Below are 15,625 nucleotides of genomic sequence, written 5' to 3' on the forward strand. Positions count from 1 at the left end.
GTGTCTACATGGGATCATATCTCACTTCTACTCTATTTGTTATTAAATGTGTTCATAAATTTCATTTGCAAAGATCAAATTAATTGTATTAATTGTTTTTAACGGTCGAGAGGCAGCAATGAACTCCCCTGCCTAGCCTGCCAGAAATTGAAAGAAAAGAGGAAATCAAAACAGCACAGCTTAGGTCTATTCCTTTATCAGAGATGTCACTGTAGCTCTATTGTCTATTCTAAATGATGACAATTATCACTTAGTAGAAAATGTTAAAAAATTCCGATCTGCATGCCGAAGTCTGCTTGGGCATACTGAACCCCAAACTGCTGACCATAGATGCACTGTATGAATATGTGTGTGAATGGGTAAATGGCAATAAACTATAATGTAAAGTGCTTTGACTGGTCATCAGGACTAGAAAAGCGCTATATAAAGACACAACATTTACAATTTACCATAAAAATGTATGATAATGTTGATAAAAGCCACAAGATCTCTTAAATTATTATTATTATTAATTAATCTGGAGTTAATATAATGTTGTCAAGACATTTCACTCCACGGTGGCTTCAGATTAAATCACCTGAGTCATTAGGACATAACCATGAATATCTGAAAACAATGTATTGCTAATTTAACCACATACCAAAAAAAATTAACACGTAAAAAATTTAAAAAAAAAAATAAGAACAAAGTATTTGGCACCTTGACCTTTGGTATAGGTTAGATTGACACTGATATCCACAGATTGCAAGCAAAACTGAGTCATATTGGTACAGTTTGAACTTTTAAAAGAAAGGAAGATCACCCACAGTGCAAATAGTTGAACATTTGATTTCTTTTTGTTTTAAATCCCAAGTTGCTCCACTGTAAAGCAACCTGAGGGCACACATGTTGGATCAATCTGTCATTGGAATGGCCTCACATCAAACCCTGGCTGTTATTGTTCTGTCCAACTGCTCTACCACTGTGCTGCACCGGACCAGCTTTGAAAAACCTCCTAAAAACAATATGTTTAAATTAACTTTAACGTCCATGTGTGACACTTAATTTCAGATATGTCCCTGTTTACAGTCGTCGTTACGGCCCTGATTGAGCCATTATCATCAATCTATTGTGTGTTCATCGTCGTTGATGAAACATGTTGACATCTGTTATTTTAATTTACACATCAATGCTGTGCCTATTTCATGAGCATTTTCCCTCTGGCTGAGAGACTTGGCTCACATATGTTTTATGAACGCGAACTGAACCAGGAGATCAAAACCACAAGATTTCATGTGGCTGTAGAAAGCATAGATGGGAATTAAAAAGCAGGCAAATAAATTCATTTACAAGGAAGGGACGTCACCACATTTCCGACTGCTACAAAGTTTTATAGGCTCTCCAAATACGAACAACAATTACATGCTGTGGGAATGCTAAACAAATACAACCTCCTTATGGGAAATCTAGGCTGGCTCTGCTACAAGAGAAAACTCAGATCCCTCAACTGGAGTCTGTTGAACTTCTGAGGACTTTAAATACAAAATCTAGAATATTAAGATTTACATTTACAATATTGATTAGTTCATGCCAACATTCAACAAGTTAAGTTCTTCTCAGAACTTTATTATCGGCGGGACCGATAAGTCTCTCATAATACTCAGAAACTTTACACATGGACTGTGGCTCGGTGCCCAGCGCCCTTGACCTCGGTTCATACATGTGTATAAATGGTGGGTCATAGAAAATGAAAGCATGTGCTGATAGGTGAATGCAACTCGTTCTGTGAAGTGCTTTGAGTTGTCAATAAGACTGGAAAACCTCTTTACAAATAGAGTCCATTCACCATTACCATTGGCACTGCCGACATTAACACATTATTATCAGTATACCACTGAACCAGGAGAGGGCATTTACATGTGCCCTAAGTATTTGGTTATCTGTTTGCCCTCTATTGTTACTATTAAACCTCACCTCAAGGTCCATTTAGTAGCTATAGTTGCGGTCAATCATTGTCACGCTAAATTTACCAGAACATGCAGTTTGCCAGCTTTTCATAGAATTGCAGACTCTGTTCAAGTCTAAATGGGAAATCCTATGTGCATTGACAATTCCGTGACAACTGAAAAGAAACATTGCATTGCATCATTCTTTCCTTTCTCCCTCCCGTTTTTTTGTTTTGTTTTTCACTCCCGCTTCACTCTCTTCTCATTCTCAGCTCAAACAGCACCGCCATGCAAACACTGGCCACATCAGAGGCTGCTAGGGGCCTGAAGGGAGCCACAGTCATTCCTGCAGGCTGCAGGCATTAGTAGGAAAGTAATTAGGGTAAAAAGTTCAACCACAGCTCCAGGTCTGTGGGGCCGCCTGAAATACATTTACTTCACTGTTAAAAACTGTGCACAGAGTCAAATGGCCTGCGTTCTGGAAACATTGTGTATTTTTTTCAGTGTGGGGATGTGAGAGCATGCAAAGACCTACTCGCTCTTAGTGTTTCTGTATTAAAACATTTTATAAATCGCTAAAAAGTGCAGTAAAACAGCAAAGAAAACCATTAACTTTGATTTCAGTCGCTACAAAAGCAGGAAGACGGATTTTATTAAAATGAGAACTGCCCAATAACAAATGGTGTTACAATGAAAAACATTCAATGTTCAGTGGCTTCAATAAACATTCAGACATTTACACTTTTGAAAGCTTTATTATGTTGTAAATTAAATTTTAAGATCTGGTGGTCAGATTTGGTGAGTGGGGGGGCCACTGAAGTCCGTGTGCAAACAACCAGTATGAGGCAACTTATTCTTTGTGTTTGCTTAGTGAAACTCAGAAACTTAGTTTTACGTGTTCTTCTCCACATGGATGAGTGGCTGTGACACATTGACAAATACCAATACAATAACTAATGGTGCCTTTGTACATTTTCAGATTCAAACAGAGTTTCACCAAAGCTTCACGATGATCCAATTTGTATCCACTTCTCATGATGACTTGGCACAGTGGTACAGTGGTTAGCACGACAGCTTGAATCCCAGTTCGGCTAGGGCTTTTTCATAGAGCGGTTTGCTTGTTCACAGTATGTCTTCCCTGAGTTTTATCTGAGTACTCATCTGAGTACTAACTGATAAGTGGTAAAAAGCATGGATGGGTGGAGGTATACGTTTTAACCATCCTCAGCAGGAACAATCTAGTGTCACGGTATATGGTACACCCCAATGTAAAGTCATTGAATCAAATTCTGTGGGAGACACTGCCACTGTATTTGCCGACCATGACTTCAGCGTATCCCCTCTTCCCTTGACAGCAGTAAAGTGGGTATTAATATTCATTACCCAAACTATAGCTTGCATTAGATCCAATTTTAGCCATTTTAGCTTTGTATGCCAGTTTTCTGTCTAAACTAAATGAAAGCACTTGACAGAGGACACATCTGGTCAGGGAGGAGTTCTTTCTTTTGCTTTGAAAAGTCAAAGCTGAGTCTAGAGACATGACAAGTTAACTTTGCGTTTCATATGCATGTGCAGATGAGCAAGGAGACAGCTTCACGCCAGGATACACCATGTGTGTTCAATGCAACAAATGACTTAATGATTATTTTATCAGGTCCTGATGAATCTGGCATGAAAAATCTCACTTTCCAGTCTTTACAAAAACCTCCCTTTGTGCTGGAGGTTCAAGACACACTCAATAACCTCTCGTCAAATCCTCCACTAAAAATTTAGCATCAGTGCAATTTGTAAACAACTGAAACTTAACACCACTTATTTATGTTATAACTTTACACCTCTTTCTTAATAACTCTTATTTTCCTTATAACAAGCAGTCTGAGAGTTTAAATATGATTGTTACACAACTGTTCCTGGTCTCTCTCTCTCATCTCCCTGCCCCTCACTTCCCCCCTCTCTCCCCCATCTTTTTCAGCCACCTCTCCTCACTCCCCACATTTAGTCCGGTTCTGATAAAGTTTCGTTCCAGCTAAGAGGCTGTTTTTTATCTCTTAAGTCACCAAAGGTTTTGCTTGTTGTGGGAACAGTTTATTGATGTTAATATTTAGGGTCTTGATTATGTCCAGTGGCCTGAAATAATGTGTGTTCTTATTTGGTGTTATACAAATAAAATCTAATGAGTTGAATAGTCTGTTTTGTTACTCATGATCCTGTTCTAGCTCAGAGAATAGGAAGGGAACAAGGCAGACCCTAAGTGAGATCACAGACTATATAAATTGTGTATCAGATTTACTCTGAGGAATAATGCTAAAAGTTGAAGCTAAAAATAACTTCACACATGCACTACAACCCTAAGATTTATTACTTTCCAATCACCACCTCTCACCTTCAGACAAAATGAATATTTCCAGTAGGTGTGAACATGTTTCACACAGACAGTCACCAGTTGTGTGCTCCAAGTGTGAAAAAGGCATCTGTCCAGAGTAGATGTGTAAAAATGGATAAAGTTATGCCCCACCCTTAGTTAAATCCTCATCATGTTTGCTGTTTCAGCTAATCCATGGCAAAGTCTTCCAGCAGCCATGATTTATAAAGTCTCAGTCAGTGAGAGAAGGGTAGTGGATAAAACATGTGTTCACTCACGACCCTAACCCTCTGACTGAAGGGCAAAGCACAGTCAAACATGTTCCATGGGACTTGTCTACACTGCTCTTTTGATTTTAAGAAAGAGAAAAATTGTCTTAACAAATTAAAATATGAAATGAAACATTGAAATATTCCTGAGGAGTTGAAATGTAGATAACATTATCTTAAGTGTTTTTAAGTGCATTATACCAAAATGGTTGTTTATGTCAAACCCAAAACAGCTGCATTTTCAGTTGTGCTTTTTTTTTTTTTTTTTTTTTTTTTAAAATCGCCCAAGGGTCAAAACTACAGTTTCACAGCCAAACTAACTCACAGTATGATGCTTGGCAGATAATGTTGACCCTGCTTGCCATCTTAATTTACCATGGCAGCATGATAACATTTGCAGGTTAGCTCTACACACCCACACACCCACACCCACACCCACACACACACACACACACACTACAGCTGAAGGAATGCCATTAGTTTTGTAAATATTTGGTCATCAAACAAAGTAATGGAAAAATTCAAATTGAGGAGATCATCAGATAATTTGAGTGGGACAAGAACGTCTGCACCATATAATGACAGCAGGATTCTGGGGAACATGCACCCAGGTCATAGAAATCAGTCCATCAGTCGTTGACTTATTTCGGTTTGGTCCAAAGAGGTGGAATACAGACAGACGGACATAGCTGTTTATAAAGGGCAAACTCTAAAGTGGCTACAAAATCTCTGTCTTTTATTAAGCTCACCCTCAAATCAATGTCTGCCTCAACAGCTCCGTACAGATTAGGAAACTACAAGTTGAAATGTGAGCCACTCTGGAAAAATAAACAATAATGACACTAAAAAAGGGTTATTAGTGTTAATTAACCAAAGCACTGCTTTAATATCTTTCCTCTGAAATCCAAGAAAAGTAAGTTAGAGCAGCTTTAAACGTGGTTAAATGTAAAGGGAAAGGGAAAGTCTAAACTCTACTCACATCAAATATTAATTACAGACGGCAGGTTAAAGGAATGGGGATGTGGTTAAGGTTTGAAAAGTCATTACTAATCCTTCAGCCTGTCGGATGTGTTTATGTGCACCACTTCCAGTACTACTGAGTTTAATCTGGCTTCCTATTTGAAGGGAGAAAACAGGCAAGGCAGAACACATTTTCGACGGACATAAAACAGACATGCAAGTCAAAATAAACGATTTGGAATCAAGCCTGAGCCGCGTAGCCCTGCCTGTGCGCTGAACAAGTGTGTATACACATCTGTGTGTGTGTGTGGGGCAATGAAAAAGGGGAAGTGGGAGACCAGATTACAGCCACTCTCATTTCCAGCATTACAAAAAGGGTCCAGGTAGAATTTCTGCTATTTGTTTTGCAGTGGAGAACATGACATTCCTGCTCAAAAATGTACGAAGAAATTTGGTAAGTCTGTGGATTATGAAGTCCCTGTCTGAACAATGAGGGCATGATGTTCAAAACAACTCAATACCTTTTCACAACAAACCCTGATGGCAGTAGAAGAACAACTTAAATGAATGGAGTCATGATAGCTGCATGACTCACTGATGGGAGCATCTGCCCTAAGCAGAGGCTTGGACAGCAGGAGTACGTGTGTGCGTGTGTCCATGGGTGGTCATAATGTGACAGTGAAGAACACCATAACCTCATGTTGGATCAAAAGCATCACTTCTCTAAATCCCCTTAATCTGGTGGGTCGTTTTATACAAATGCTTGATGATTTCCATTTCATACACTTTAGAAGACAGATACATCCGGTCTGCAGAGAAAAACCTGTTATGAAAATGCACTGACACACAAGGGCTTAGTGCCACAATGGGCTTTTGCTATCAAATGTGTGTGTCTGCGTGGGCTAAGTGGAATTTACCGCTCGCAACCGTGTAATTAACAACCTGCATTATTTCAATGTAGGTTTAAATGTTGTAAATGGCCACATTTAAGCTCTTTTTCCAAATAAAAATCATTTTTTAAGAGAACTAGGTTTAGGAAAGAAATGCATTTGGTAGAGTTAAAGAAATAGTCACTGGGGGACAAAAAAGAACATATATTATGAATTAATCACAGGACTTCCATTGAATTTGACCAAACAGGCTTTTGTATCGTGTTTTCTAGGAGGACTGTGGTTTATTTCACTGCCCCAAAATGACTGTTTTTATCATTTTTATTTACATTATATGTATTTAAACTACATTACATATCACATTACATTTTAAGTATGAGAATATTACTATATGGACTTTGTTATTAGACATTTTTTGGAGCATCTCTCTAAATAATACAATGGAAAACAAAAGTCAATGTGTCCATGGTTGTCAATATTTAGGTCAGCTTAGAAAGCCTTCTAGGAAAGCACGCTTCATCATAATGAACCTAGGCAAAATAAAAATGGATAAATTACGAATCATATTGAATTGCTCATTTAATGTGGATCCCCAGTGGAAAAAAATACTGTACCAGCAAAAATGATTTTCATACTAATCATAGAAAGAAAGATAAGCTCAAGTAAGTTGAGTTTCTGCCGCCCCACTGGGAAGACATTAAGCTGTTATAAAAACTGAGCAGTTTTTAAAAATCCTTTTTAATTAAATGCAACAGAATTCAATGTTATTTTTAATAGGTAACTAAAGCTGATAACTGAAAGGTCATGATAGTTTAGGAAATTTGATCTACAGTTTATATACCCGGTTGGTCTGCAATCTCAGGGATAATATGGGGCTTTAACTCAATCATAATTGAATTACATGTAATTGCAAAACATTTAAAAAGGTGTAACCTCAAATGTTCATAAAACATGCAGTTTGTGCCAATTTAAAATAGAATACAACTTTAAATAACTTGATCCTTTGATTTGCATATGTTTTAGTGTTAATGAAATAAAAAATGTGTTCTGTTACATTAGTACAGTAATGAGAGCAGGCTGCACCTGCGTTGGAAACACAGCGCGGCGGGGGTATCCCACTCCCATCATTCTGTTTCATGTTATAAGAAGGTCTGTATAATGGTTTCTGTCCCAGATTCAGAATATAACCACCCCTAGTGTAAAGCGTCCAGAACAGTAAGGTACTACATAGGCAGCCGAGTAAAGGAAAAAAAAAAAGTATATAAAACAAAAGGAGCCTTGCTCGTCTGGTTGAGGCAGGATACAAGTGTTTTTCAAGTGACATATTCCCTGCAGGCGAGACGTCAAATTGCTTCAAAATGTGATCTCTGACCAATAGTCCACAACAAGCGCTGCAGATATTACAACACTGACTTCATACTTCATGATGTTGGAATAATTTCATAAATCCATACTTTAAGTCAGTGAAAGAGAGAATCACTTGAGGATTACATGCATGGTTAGAGAATGGAGTTAAATAACACGAGTTGTGGCTGCCTTTTGGAAATTAGGATTTCTGCAAAAACAGTATGAGACTGATAGTGGACATGTATGGAATAAACCAGAAAATAGAGGAGGGGGAAAAAACTAAACCAAAAAAAAAAAAAAATGTATACATGGCCTCAACAGTGACCATGATCCATGATATACGAATATCCATGTGTATTAGTCAAAGCCTCAAAATAGTAATCCACCCAGTGAAAGAGGAATATATTGGTTAAAAGAAGAAAGGACCACATCCTCTCAGCATCTGGAGCTGTTGTGGGGGTAGAGGGAATGGGGGGGGTTGGAAATGTCACCGACAGTTCCCAAACTCCAGAGAACAAAGCACACTTATTCATCACTGAACTTTTGCCCATGAAGTGTTTGCACTCAAACTCAGACAAACTGTTAAGTTGTGTCCGTCTTGACCGTGAAATTTAGTTTCACCAAGAGAGCAGCCTCAAATCTCACAGAATTTGAACACCGATGGACGTAATTAAACTGGAGGAGAATAATAACAACACAAGCAGGGGAAGGAAACACAAATCCCTTCCAGAAATGTGAGCAGACATACCAAGGTCTGCAATGGCACCAGCATTCTTAACTAATTCCCAAAGCCCACTGGCACTAGTGTAGAGAGTGAAGGGGACGCATGTGGAGCTTTACTGTCAAGAAAATCACTGGATCTATACATTGTTTGGACTTAACGCATAATCCTTTCCATTGATAAAATTATGTTGAGTGTGCCTGGCTGGAAATCCACAAGTACAGGGCTTCGGCACACATGCTTTTTCCCTTCTCTGGTTTTCCTTTAATTTGCAAATCTTGTAATCTAAGCCTAGAGCTGACTGACCCAACTTCTAAACCAGCACTGCTGTAGCGGCCAAGGCTCCAATCTGTTTTCCATTTAAGTGTCAAGACGGCATCCTTTTTGGTGGTTAACAAAAGCTGTTATTTCAAAATGATTATATGCTAAAAATTGTGTGAGGACCTTAGTAAGTTTATGAACAGGCCCAATGGAAAGTACAGCGCTGCACCCGGAAGCCTTTTTCCTTCTCATCTTTGACCAGAGTGTTATTTACCAAGCACTTCTGTCGGGGGGGAAGAACCGGGCTGTGCCATTCAGCCAGAGGTCAGGGTTTCTGCTTTTCAACACAGTGCATGTTTTCAGCATTAGTGTCGGGCGACGCCTGGGTGATTCGCCAAACCGTCAAAACCCTGCTTGTCTCGGAGTCAGTGAGGACATAGGAAAAGCAGAAGCAACCGTAACGGCGTTAGGGAGACAGGGGCGGCGGGCCCTGGAAAACATCAAGAAGGTGGTCTCCGTCGAGGCCCAGCTGAAGTCAGACTTCCTTATTTCATTTCCCTGAGAGGATATATTGAGTTAAATTTTGTGTTGCTCTGGAAGACCGGCGTCTCAATGGGGGAGGGGGAACGGGGGGGGGGAAGCATGGACTGGGCCAGAGGAGGCGAGTGCAAAAGGCCTTGGGGTCTGTCATTTTTTTTAATTCACTTTCTTTCACTAAACAAAGACATGACATCCCAGAAAATCTCCACATCTGTTTATTCCCCCCTCTGTCTGCCTATGGGGGGGTTCAGGTACCACTCGCATTGCAACCCACAAGATCCCATGAATCCCTTTCTAAGTTTTGGAGCTGACTCCTCTGAAGTATCAATGCAGTGCGAAGTGAAAGCAGCAAAAAACTTCTCAACCACATATCAATGATGATACTGCTCTAAATAGAAGTTTTTGGTGTAGAAAGTCATTCTGTCTGTTTTTAAAAGGGAAGTCTGATAAAGATTCTTTCCACTTCTTCCTGACCTCTTTCGCCATCCCCTTCTTTATTGATTGCACTTGTGATCAACTTCCATGCTGAAAGTTTTTTGTGTGTTTGTGTTGGTGCTGTTTGACCTATGCTGTGAGAATCCTGCGATGCTTTGCATACAACTAAGTTTTGTTATTTCTTCTGGTGTGTGTTATCCATATCTTCCAGCTTGTTTGCGGTTTGGATAAAAGTAGGTCGCTTGGCAGCAATCATCACTTTGCATGTATTTACAAGGGCTCACATCAAAATACCAGGCGCTGCTATGACTGTGGTCACTCAGGCTTAGTGCACTCTGTATTGCAGTATAATATTGTAAAGAGTACAGTATAACCCAGCTATTTATGATTTTTATAACTTGTGTAAATTACCCCGAGTTAGATTCAAATATTCTGTGCGATGTAAATAAAATTGACTCGACTTAACTAGTGTTAATTAAAGTAAAATAGACAAATGCAGGTAAGACCAGGTTAAGCGTTAAGACCTACAGCAGCTGAACAAATACGATTTCCAAATTCAACAATTAGAAACAGAAAGATGATAAAGTCAGTTTTTTCTAGTTTACAAGTTAAAGTTTTCTTGTTGGTCCAAATCTTACACCTTTTGATTTGAGTCCTTAACATGTAACTAATCCACCTGCATCACATATAATGCCAATTTGCTTGTTTGAACAAAGTTAATATTGCAAATATACAGAAAGAAGTAACGCTTTAGTTGTTACTATGAGATGTGTGTGTGATGATGTGTGTGACTGTTGTGTATAGTCTGTGTGTGCGGCGCTATGCTTTCAACAATTCTATTTCTGTTGACCACAGCAGAGTCCTTCAATAAACTGAATGCAATAAAAAGAAGCTGTTTCCTGTCAGCTATACTGTACCACAATATTATTATCATGGGGTTATGTTAATAAATAGCACCTTAATGTGGCAACATCTATGGCCAGAATTTATCAGACAAATCAAAGTATAGTTGTTAAACAACACAGTATTCACAGCCAACTGAAGGTGGAGTAGAGCTGGGGGGTTTGGTTTTGGCAACTGTCCCGACTGGAGAATCTGGCTGCTAGCTTGCTTCATCTCTAAATCTTAGTCCCAGTTACAACTGATGGAAAGTTCCCTCTCCCTTGAGATATCACATTCAAGAGGCCGAAAACATTTCGAGGCCACCGTGACCTTGACCTTACCTAGTTAACCAGTGAGTCCAAGTGATAGTGCCAGATTTAATGAAATTCCCTACGGGCAGTCCTCATATGTCAGTAACAGCAACAAGAGGTCACTGTGACCTTGACCTTTGGGCATTCCTGATATATTGAGTTCAGAGCAATGCAAGGTCATGTGACTTTTCAGTTCATATTTGTCTAAGTCAATGTTTGTACTGAATTTGAAGACATTCCCTCAAGCCGATATCACTTGCAAGACCTTCACCTTTGACCTTTGGCTACCAAAATCATGTGAGCTATTCCTTGAGTCCAAGTGAATGGTTGTGCCAAATGTGAAAGGATTCTTTTATGGCGTTCAGGAGATATCACCATCACAAGGCAAAGAATGTGCTCTGTGAGGTCACCTTGACCTTGACATTGACCTTTGACCTTTAAACACCAAAACTCATCAAGTGATCCTTGAGTCCAAGTGAATATTTGTAGCAAATGAATGCTCTCATCAGTGACTGCTGTCATGTTTGGTTGAGATGTGTCTTATACCTGATCGCAGAGAACTATGAGGAAGAGGTTTAAGCTTCATTATGATGGGAGAACTCACCCAGAGGAGCCTGTGCTCTTGCAAACCCCCAGCAATGGCCTCTTCTCAGCAAAACTGTCCATCTTCAGAGGACCTGAGGAGGAAGAGCATTCACAAAGGAGGCAGATGAGAAACAGAATAAATATGAACATAACAAAGAGAGACATTCTTTAAATGAACATGCGAGGCCACCCTCTTTCAACAGGCAGCCTATTACCATGACAGGAAACGTGCTGATTACATTAGTACTGTTGTGATGTAATTCAATTATGGTCATCACACTTTTTGATGAAAGCAGACCCCCCCCCCCCCCTCCTAAAAATAGTCCTTGTATTGCAAGCTACTGGACCCTAACGCTGAGTCCCTATGCTATTTAGACTTTGGTGTTCTACCTTTTTCTGATTCTCTGCTGTTTAAGCTTTTGAGAGGAAGCACTGGGGGAAAATATGATTACAAAAAATCTGAACTAAAATAACCTGGAGACATCTTCAGAATGTTTGAAGAGGAGTGTCCATCTATTAGTTGGTGTTTGGGTTTTAAGTGTGGAATTACAGCAGAGCTAAAAACTCATTGAAAAAGTATAGAAAAAACATGTTGTATGGGACTTATCGCGTACTTTCCCTAATTGTGTCATTCTTGAAGACAGGCGGAGCATCGGGGGTTCGAGGGGATGGGGGTGCTGCGATTGAAGAAGATGTTACCCTTTAAAGGACTGTAATTTGAGGCTTGACAGTAATCAGCCCGGGTTCCTGTGGTATGGCGTAAAAGCAAAAGTGCCTTGCCTAGCAGCCTTTAACACTCCCAAGAAGGTCTTTCCTTCTTTCATGTTTCTATCATCAGTCATCCTTGCCTCTCAAGATATTGAGCTGTAACATAAATATGTCTCTCGGAGACTTAGTGAATTGGTGCATTTACTAAAAACCTACTGGGAAACCTCTGCATGAATGGAGAAACTTTGATTTGATTACTTCTCCAACATTGCTGGACAAAGACCTAAGGAGTCCAGTCTGTATGTGGTCTTTAGCATGTTTGAATGTAACAGTGATGATGGGTGCATGTTTAAATAATGAGAAGCAATATAGACAAGGGTGCTTATTGTAATAACTCCATGAAAACTGAGCAGCCCAAGTGTAACTCAACTATAAAGACATAAACTAAACTCCACTGACAAAGAACCCAAGAAATTACATTACACATTGCTAAATATATTCATGTTTCCTCAATTTTTCATTTGTCATTTATCAAGGGACCAATGTTGCCACATTTTGCAACACAACGGAAGATCATAGGTTGCAAACTCCAGAGAGGATGTGGATAAATCGCATTAACTCCCTTTGTAGAAGTAGCACTTCCTACTCTATTCTAGGAGAACTTTGCCTTATTACATTCGACACCTATTTTCGGGCATTTCCAAGTCCGCCCACCCATGGCTTTGCATCCCAAACAATTGGCCTTTTAATGGCTCACCACAGTGCAACACTGTTTGCGCCCTGGCAGATTGCAATCAGTGTCCTTCCCCTCAGTAGGACAATTCATATTTATTTTCTGCTGAGAGAATTGCTCTCCTCATGTGTCGAGGCGATCTGCTGCTTCTTATTACTGTGGTTTGCTTTCATCCACATCCAGCCCTCTTTAAATGCTGCCATTGTGTGTTGTTGAAATCTGCCAAAAGACCGGAACATGGACGAGGAACAAAAAGTTCCTCTCACAAACCAGTGAGGCTATATGGCAGTTTTCACAGCACTGATTGACACCTTCAAAGATTAAATTGAAACTTTGTGTCAGGAAAGGACCGAATCAGTGGAACAGCTAAACCACTGGCTTTCAGAATGTGAACCCTGGTATTTATACAGCGCTCATCTTCCCAGTGTCTGAAACTGACCAGTGTGTTCAGTTACTGTTTCCACATTTAAATATAAAATTCTAAACATAAAGTTGATTAATTAGTAGTGGGAACAGTAATTTGAATATATGCAGTGGTTTGACTATTCAGTGTTGTTGATTTAATTGTAAGGAGAAATTGCAGATGAATCTAAACTCAATATCCCATAATGGCAAAGTGAAAAGATTTTTTTATGGAGGCAGTTTATCGGAATCTTCCTGACACATCATTTGAAACTCTGTAAAACTGGCTGGTAAACATCTTAACTACCATCATCAAGTCTCACCATGGTAGCTCTATGGGGTTAAGTCAGACTTGAGGCAATTCCAGCATAGTCCTGGCTGTATGTGTCAGGTCATTGCTGTGCTGAAAGGTGAACCATTGCAGTGTCAAGTTGCATGTTCTCTGGAGCAGGTTTTCTGAGTCTCCCCGTCCTTCACTGTAAGATGGCATTAGTCAGGTGATGAGCAGTCACCAGACAGTTGGAGTTGTGCCCAAAGGATTACACTTTTTTCTCCTCTGAGACTCTTTTATTTGTCTTCTCAGAGTCCATTCAATGTCATTTGGCAAAATTTAAGCTGGCTGTCATTGGCCTTTTATTAAAGTGAGAGTTGGCTTCTAGATCACCTCTCAGACAAATGTCCTTGCTAGGTCATCCAATTTGGCGTGCTCTCTGCTTTTTGACTTCACAACTTGTTTTTTTCCTGACATGCATTGTGCCTCATGAGAGCCAAGGCACACAGGTTTGCGCCTTTCTAAACTATGTCCGATAAGTTCAGTTAGTAACAGATAATCTCAAACATAATTAAAACTAGGGTCTGAATATATTAGTTTCAGTTTTGTATTTCTACTGGGTTTGCGAAGATTTCTGGATGGAGCCAGTGCTGGCCGACGTTGGGCAAGGGGAAGGGTACACCCTGAAAAGTACAAAATTGTGTACTCGATGTGTGCACGATTTATTATGCATTCTTCCATTAAGATGTGAAGGGTGTTTACAGGACATTTGGATGAGATTATGAAGCAACTTATATGAAACTTAAGAACAAGTACAAATAGATAACGCCATTCAATATTCTCTCAAGTATGTATATGTTCACTACACGAAGGAATTATTTTTGAACAAACAACATTTTGAATGTCTCCTTACACAACATGTGCAACAAGACGAATGTGAAAGTCAAAGCAAAATCTATCAAGAGTAGAATAAGACATCGGGAGGTTTTCTGGCAGTTTTTTTAAATGTCACCACCCAGTAGACTAGATGGCATAATAAGGACAGGACCCAGCTCTAGGAAAAAATAATTAAAATTTTGGACAGCACGTTAAATTATTGACTATGCTTTTATACAAGTTTCATGGCTGCATTTGTAAAATAATTCAACGTTTCTAGCTTTCATGCTTCTTAGACTGTCATTGCCACCAAGTTAAGTTCAATAATATAATAATGCAAGTTATTCACAGCAGATATGACATTATCTAAATACAAGTTTCTTATGAAATACAAATTAACATCAATTTCCAAATGAAAATTAGTGGATTCCTACTTATTAAATCCTTCAAAATGATGCATTTTACAAATCAATGACACCATGATGCAAACGATACCAGGGTGGGGGGTTAAAAGGAATTGACAATAATGGCTGCTCAACTATTGAAGGCATCTATTTTTAAATACTCAATGTGTCATGCTGAATCCATTCCTTGCATTGATTTATGATGATCTGTTGTAATCTAATCGTTAGATATTCACATTTCTCCAACCTGTCTTGTCATTCTGGCTGCATACATTGGCTGGCTTTCATTCTTTCCCATAATGACTTCTGTCGCTTACTTTTACTGCAACACACCATCTGTCAGCATATGATCATAGCTTATTGACAGGATAATTGGTATTGCTTCTGTTCTACGAGTCTCCCTACAGCTACAAAGACATCTAAAACACACATTCATTGTTAATGTGTGGGGATTCGGGAATGGCATTAGGCAGCAAAAGATACAATATGAGAAAGAAACTCAAATGTGGGAAAATACATTTGTTACTATTAACAAATTGGCTTTGGTCATTAAATCTATTAAAAATGCAGAATACCATCTACAACATGCACGTATACCTGAAGAAAATATTCAAGAATCTTGAACAGTAATTTAGACTGGAGGAGTTAGAGAGCACTGAACAGTGAGAGGTTTCCAGCAGAGCGTTGGCAGCAGAGACGCACTGACTTCAGAGGCCTGCCACCGCTAACTCGGAGCAGGCCAA

General features: G+C 39.3%; 1 protein-coding gene across 1 annotated transcript in view; it reads right to left on the reverse strand.

Moving 5' to 3' along the window:
* The window catches only part of bcas3 (BCAS3 microtubule associated cell migration factor), a 296,065-nt gene that overhangs the window by 267,608 nt on the left and 12,832 nt on the right, over positions 1-15,625 (reverse strand). Inside the window, exon 7 of the mRNA XM_053422123.1 lies at positions 11,508-11,580. Coding sequence (XP_053278098.1) covers positions 11,508-11,580 — 73 coding nt within the window. The remainder of the gene's footprint in view (positions 1-11,507; positions 11,581-15,625) is intronic.

This window comes from Pleuronectes platessa, chromosome 5, assembly GCF_947347685.1.
Source record: "Pleuronectes platessa chromosome 5, fPlePla1.1, whole genome shotgun sequence".
Lineage (NCBI taxonomy): Eukaryota > Metazoa > Chordata > Actinopteri > Pleuronectiformes > Pleuronectidae > Pleuronectes > Pleuronectes platessa.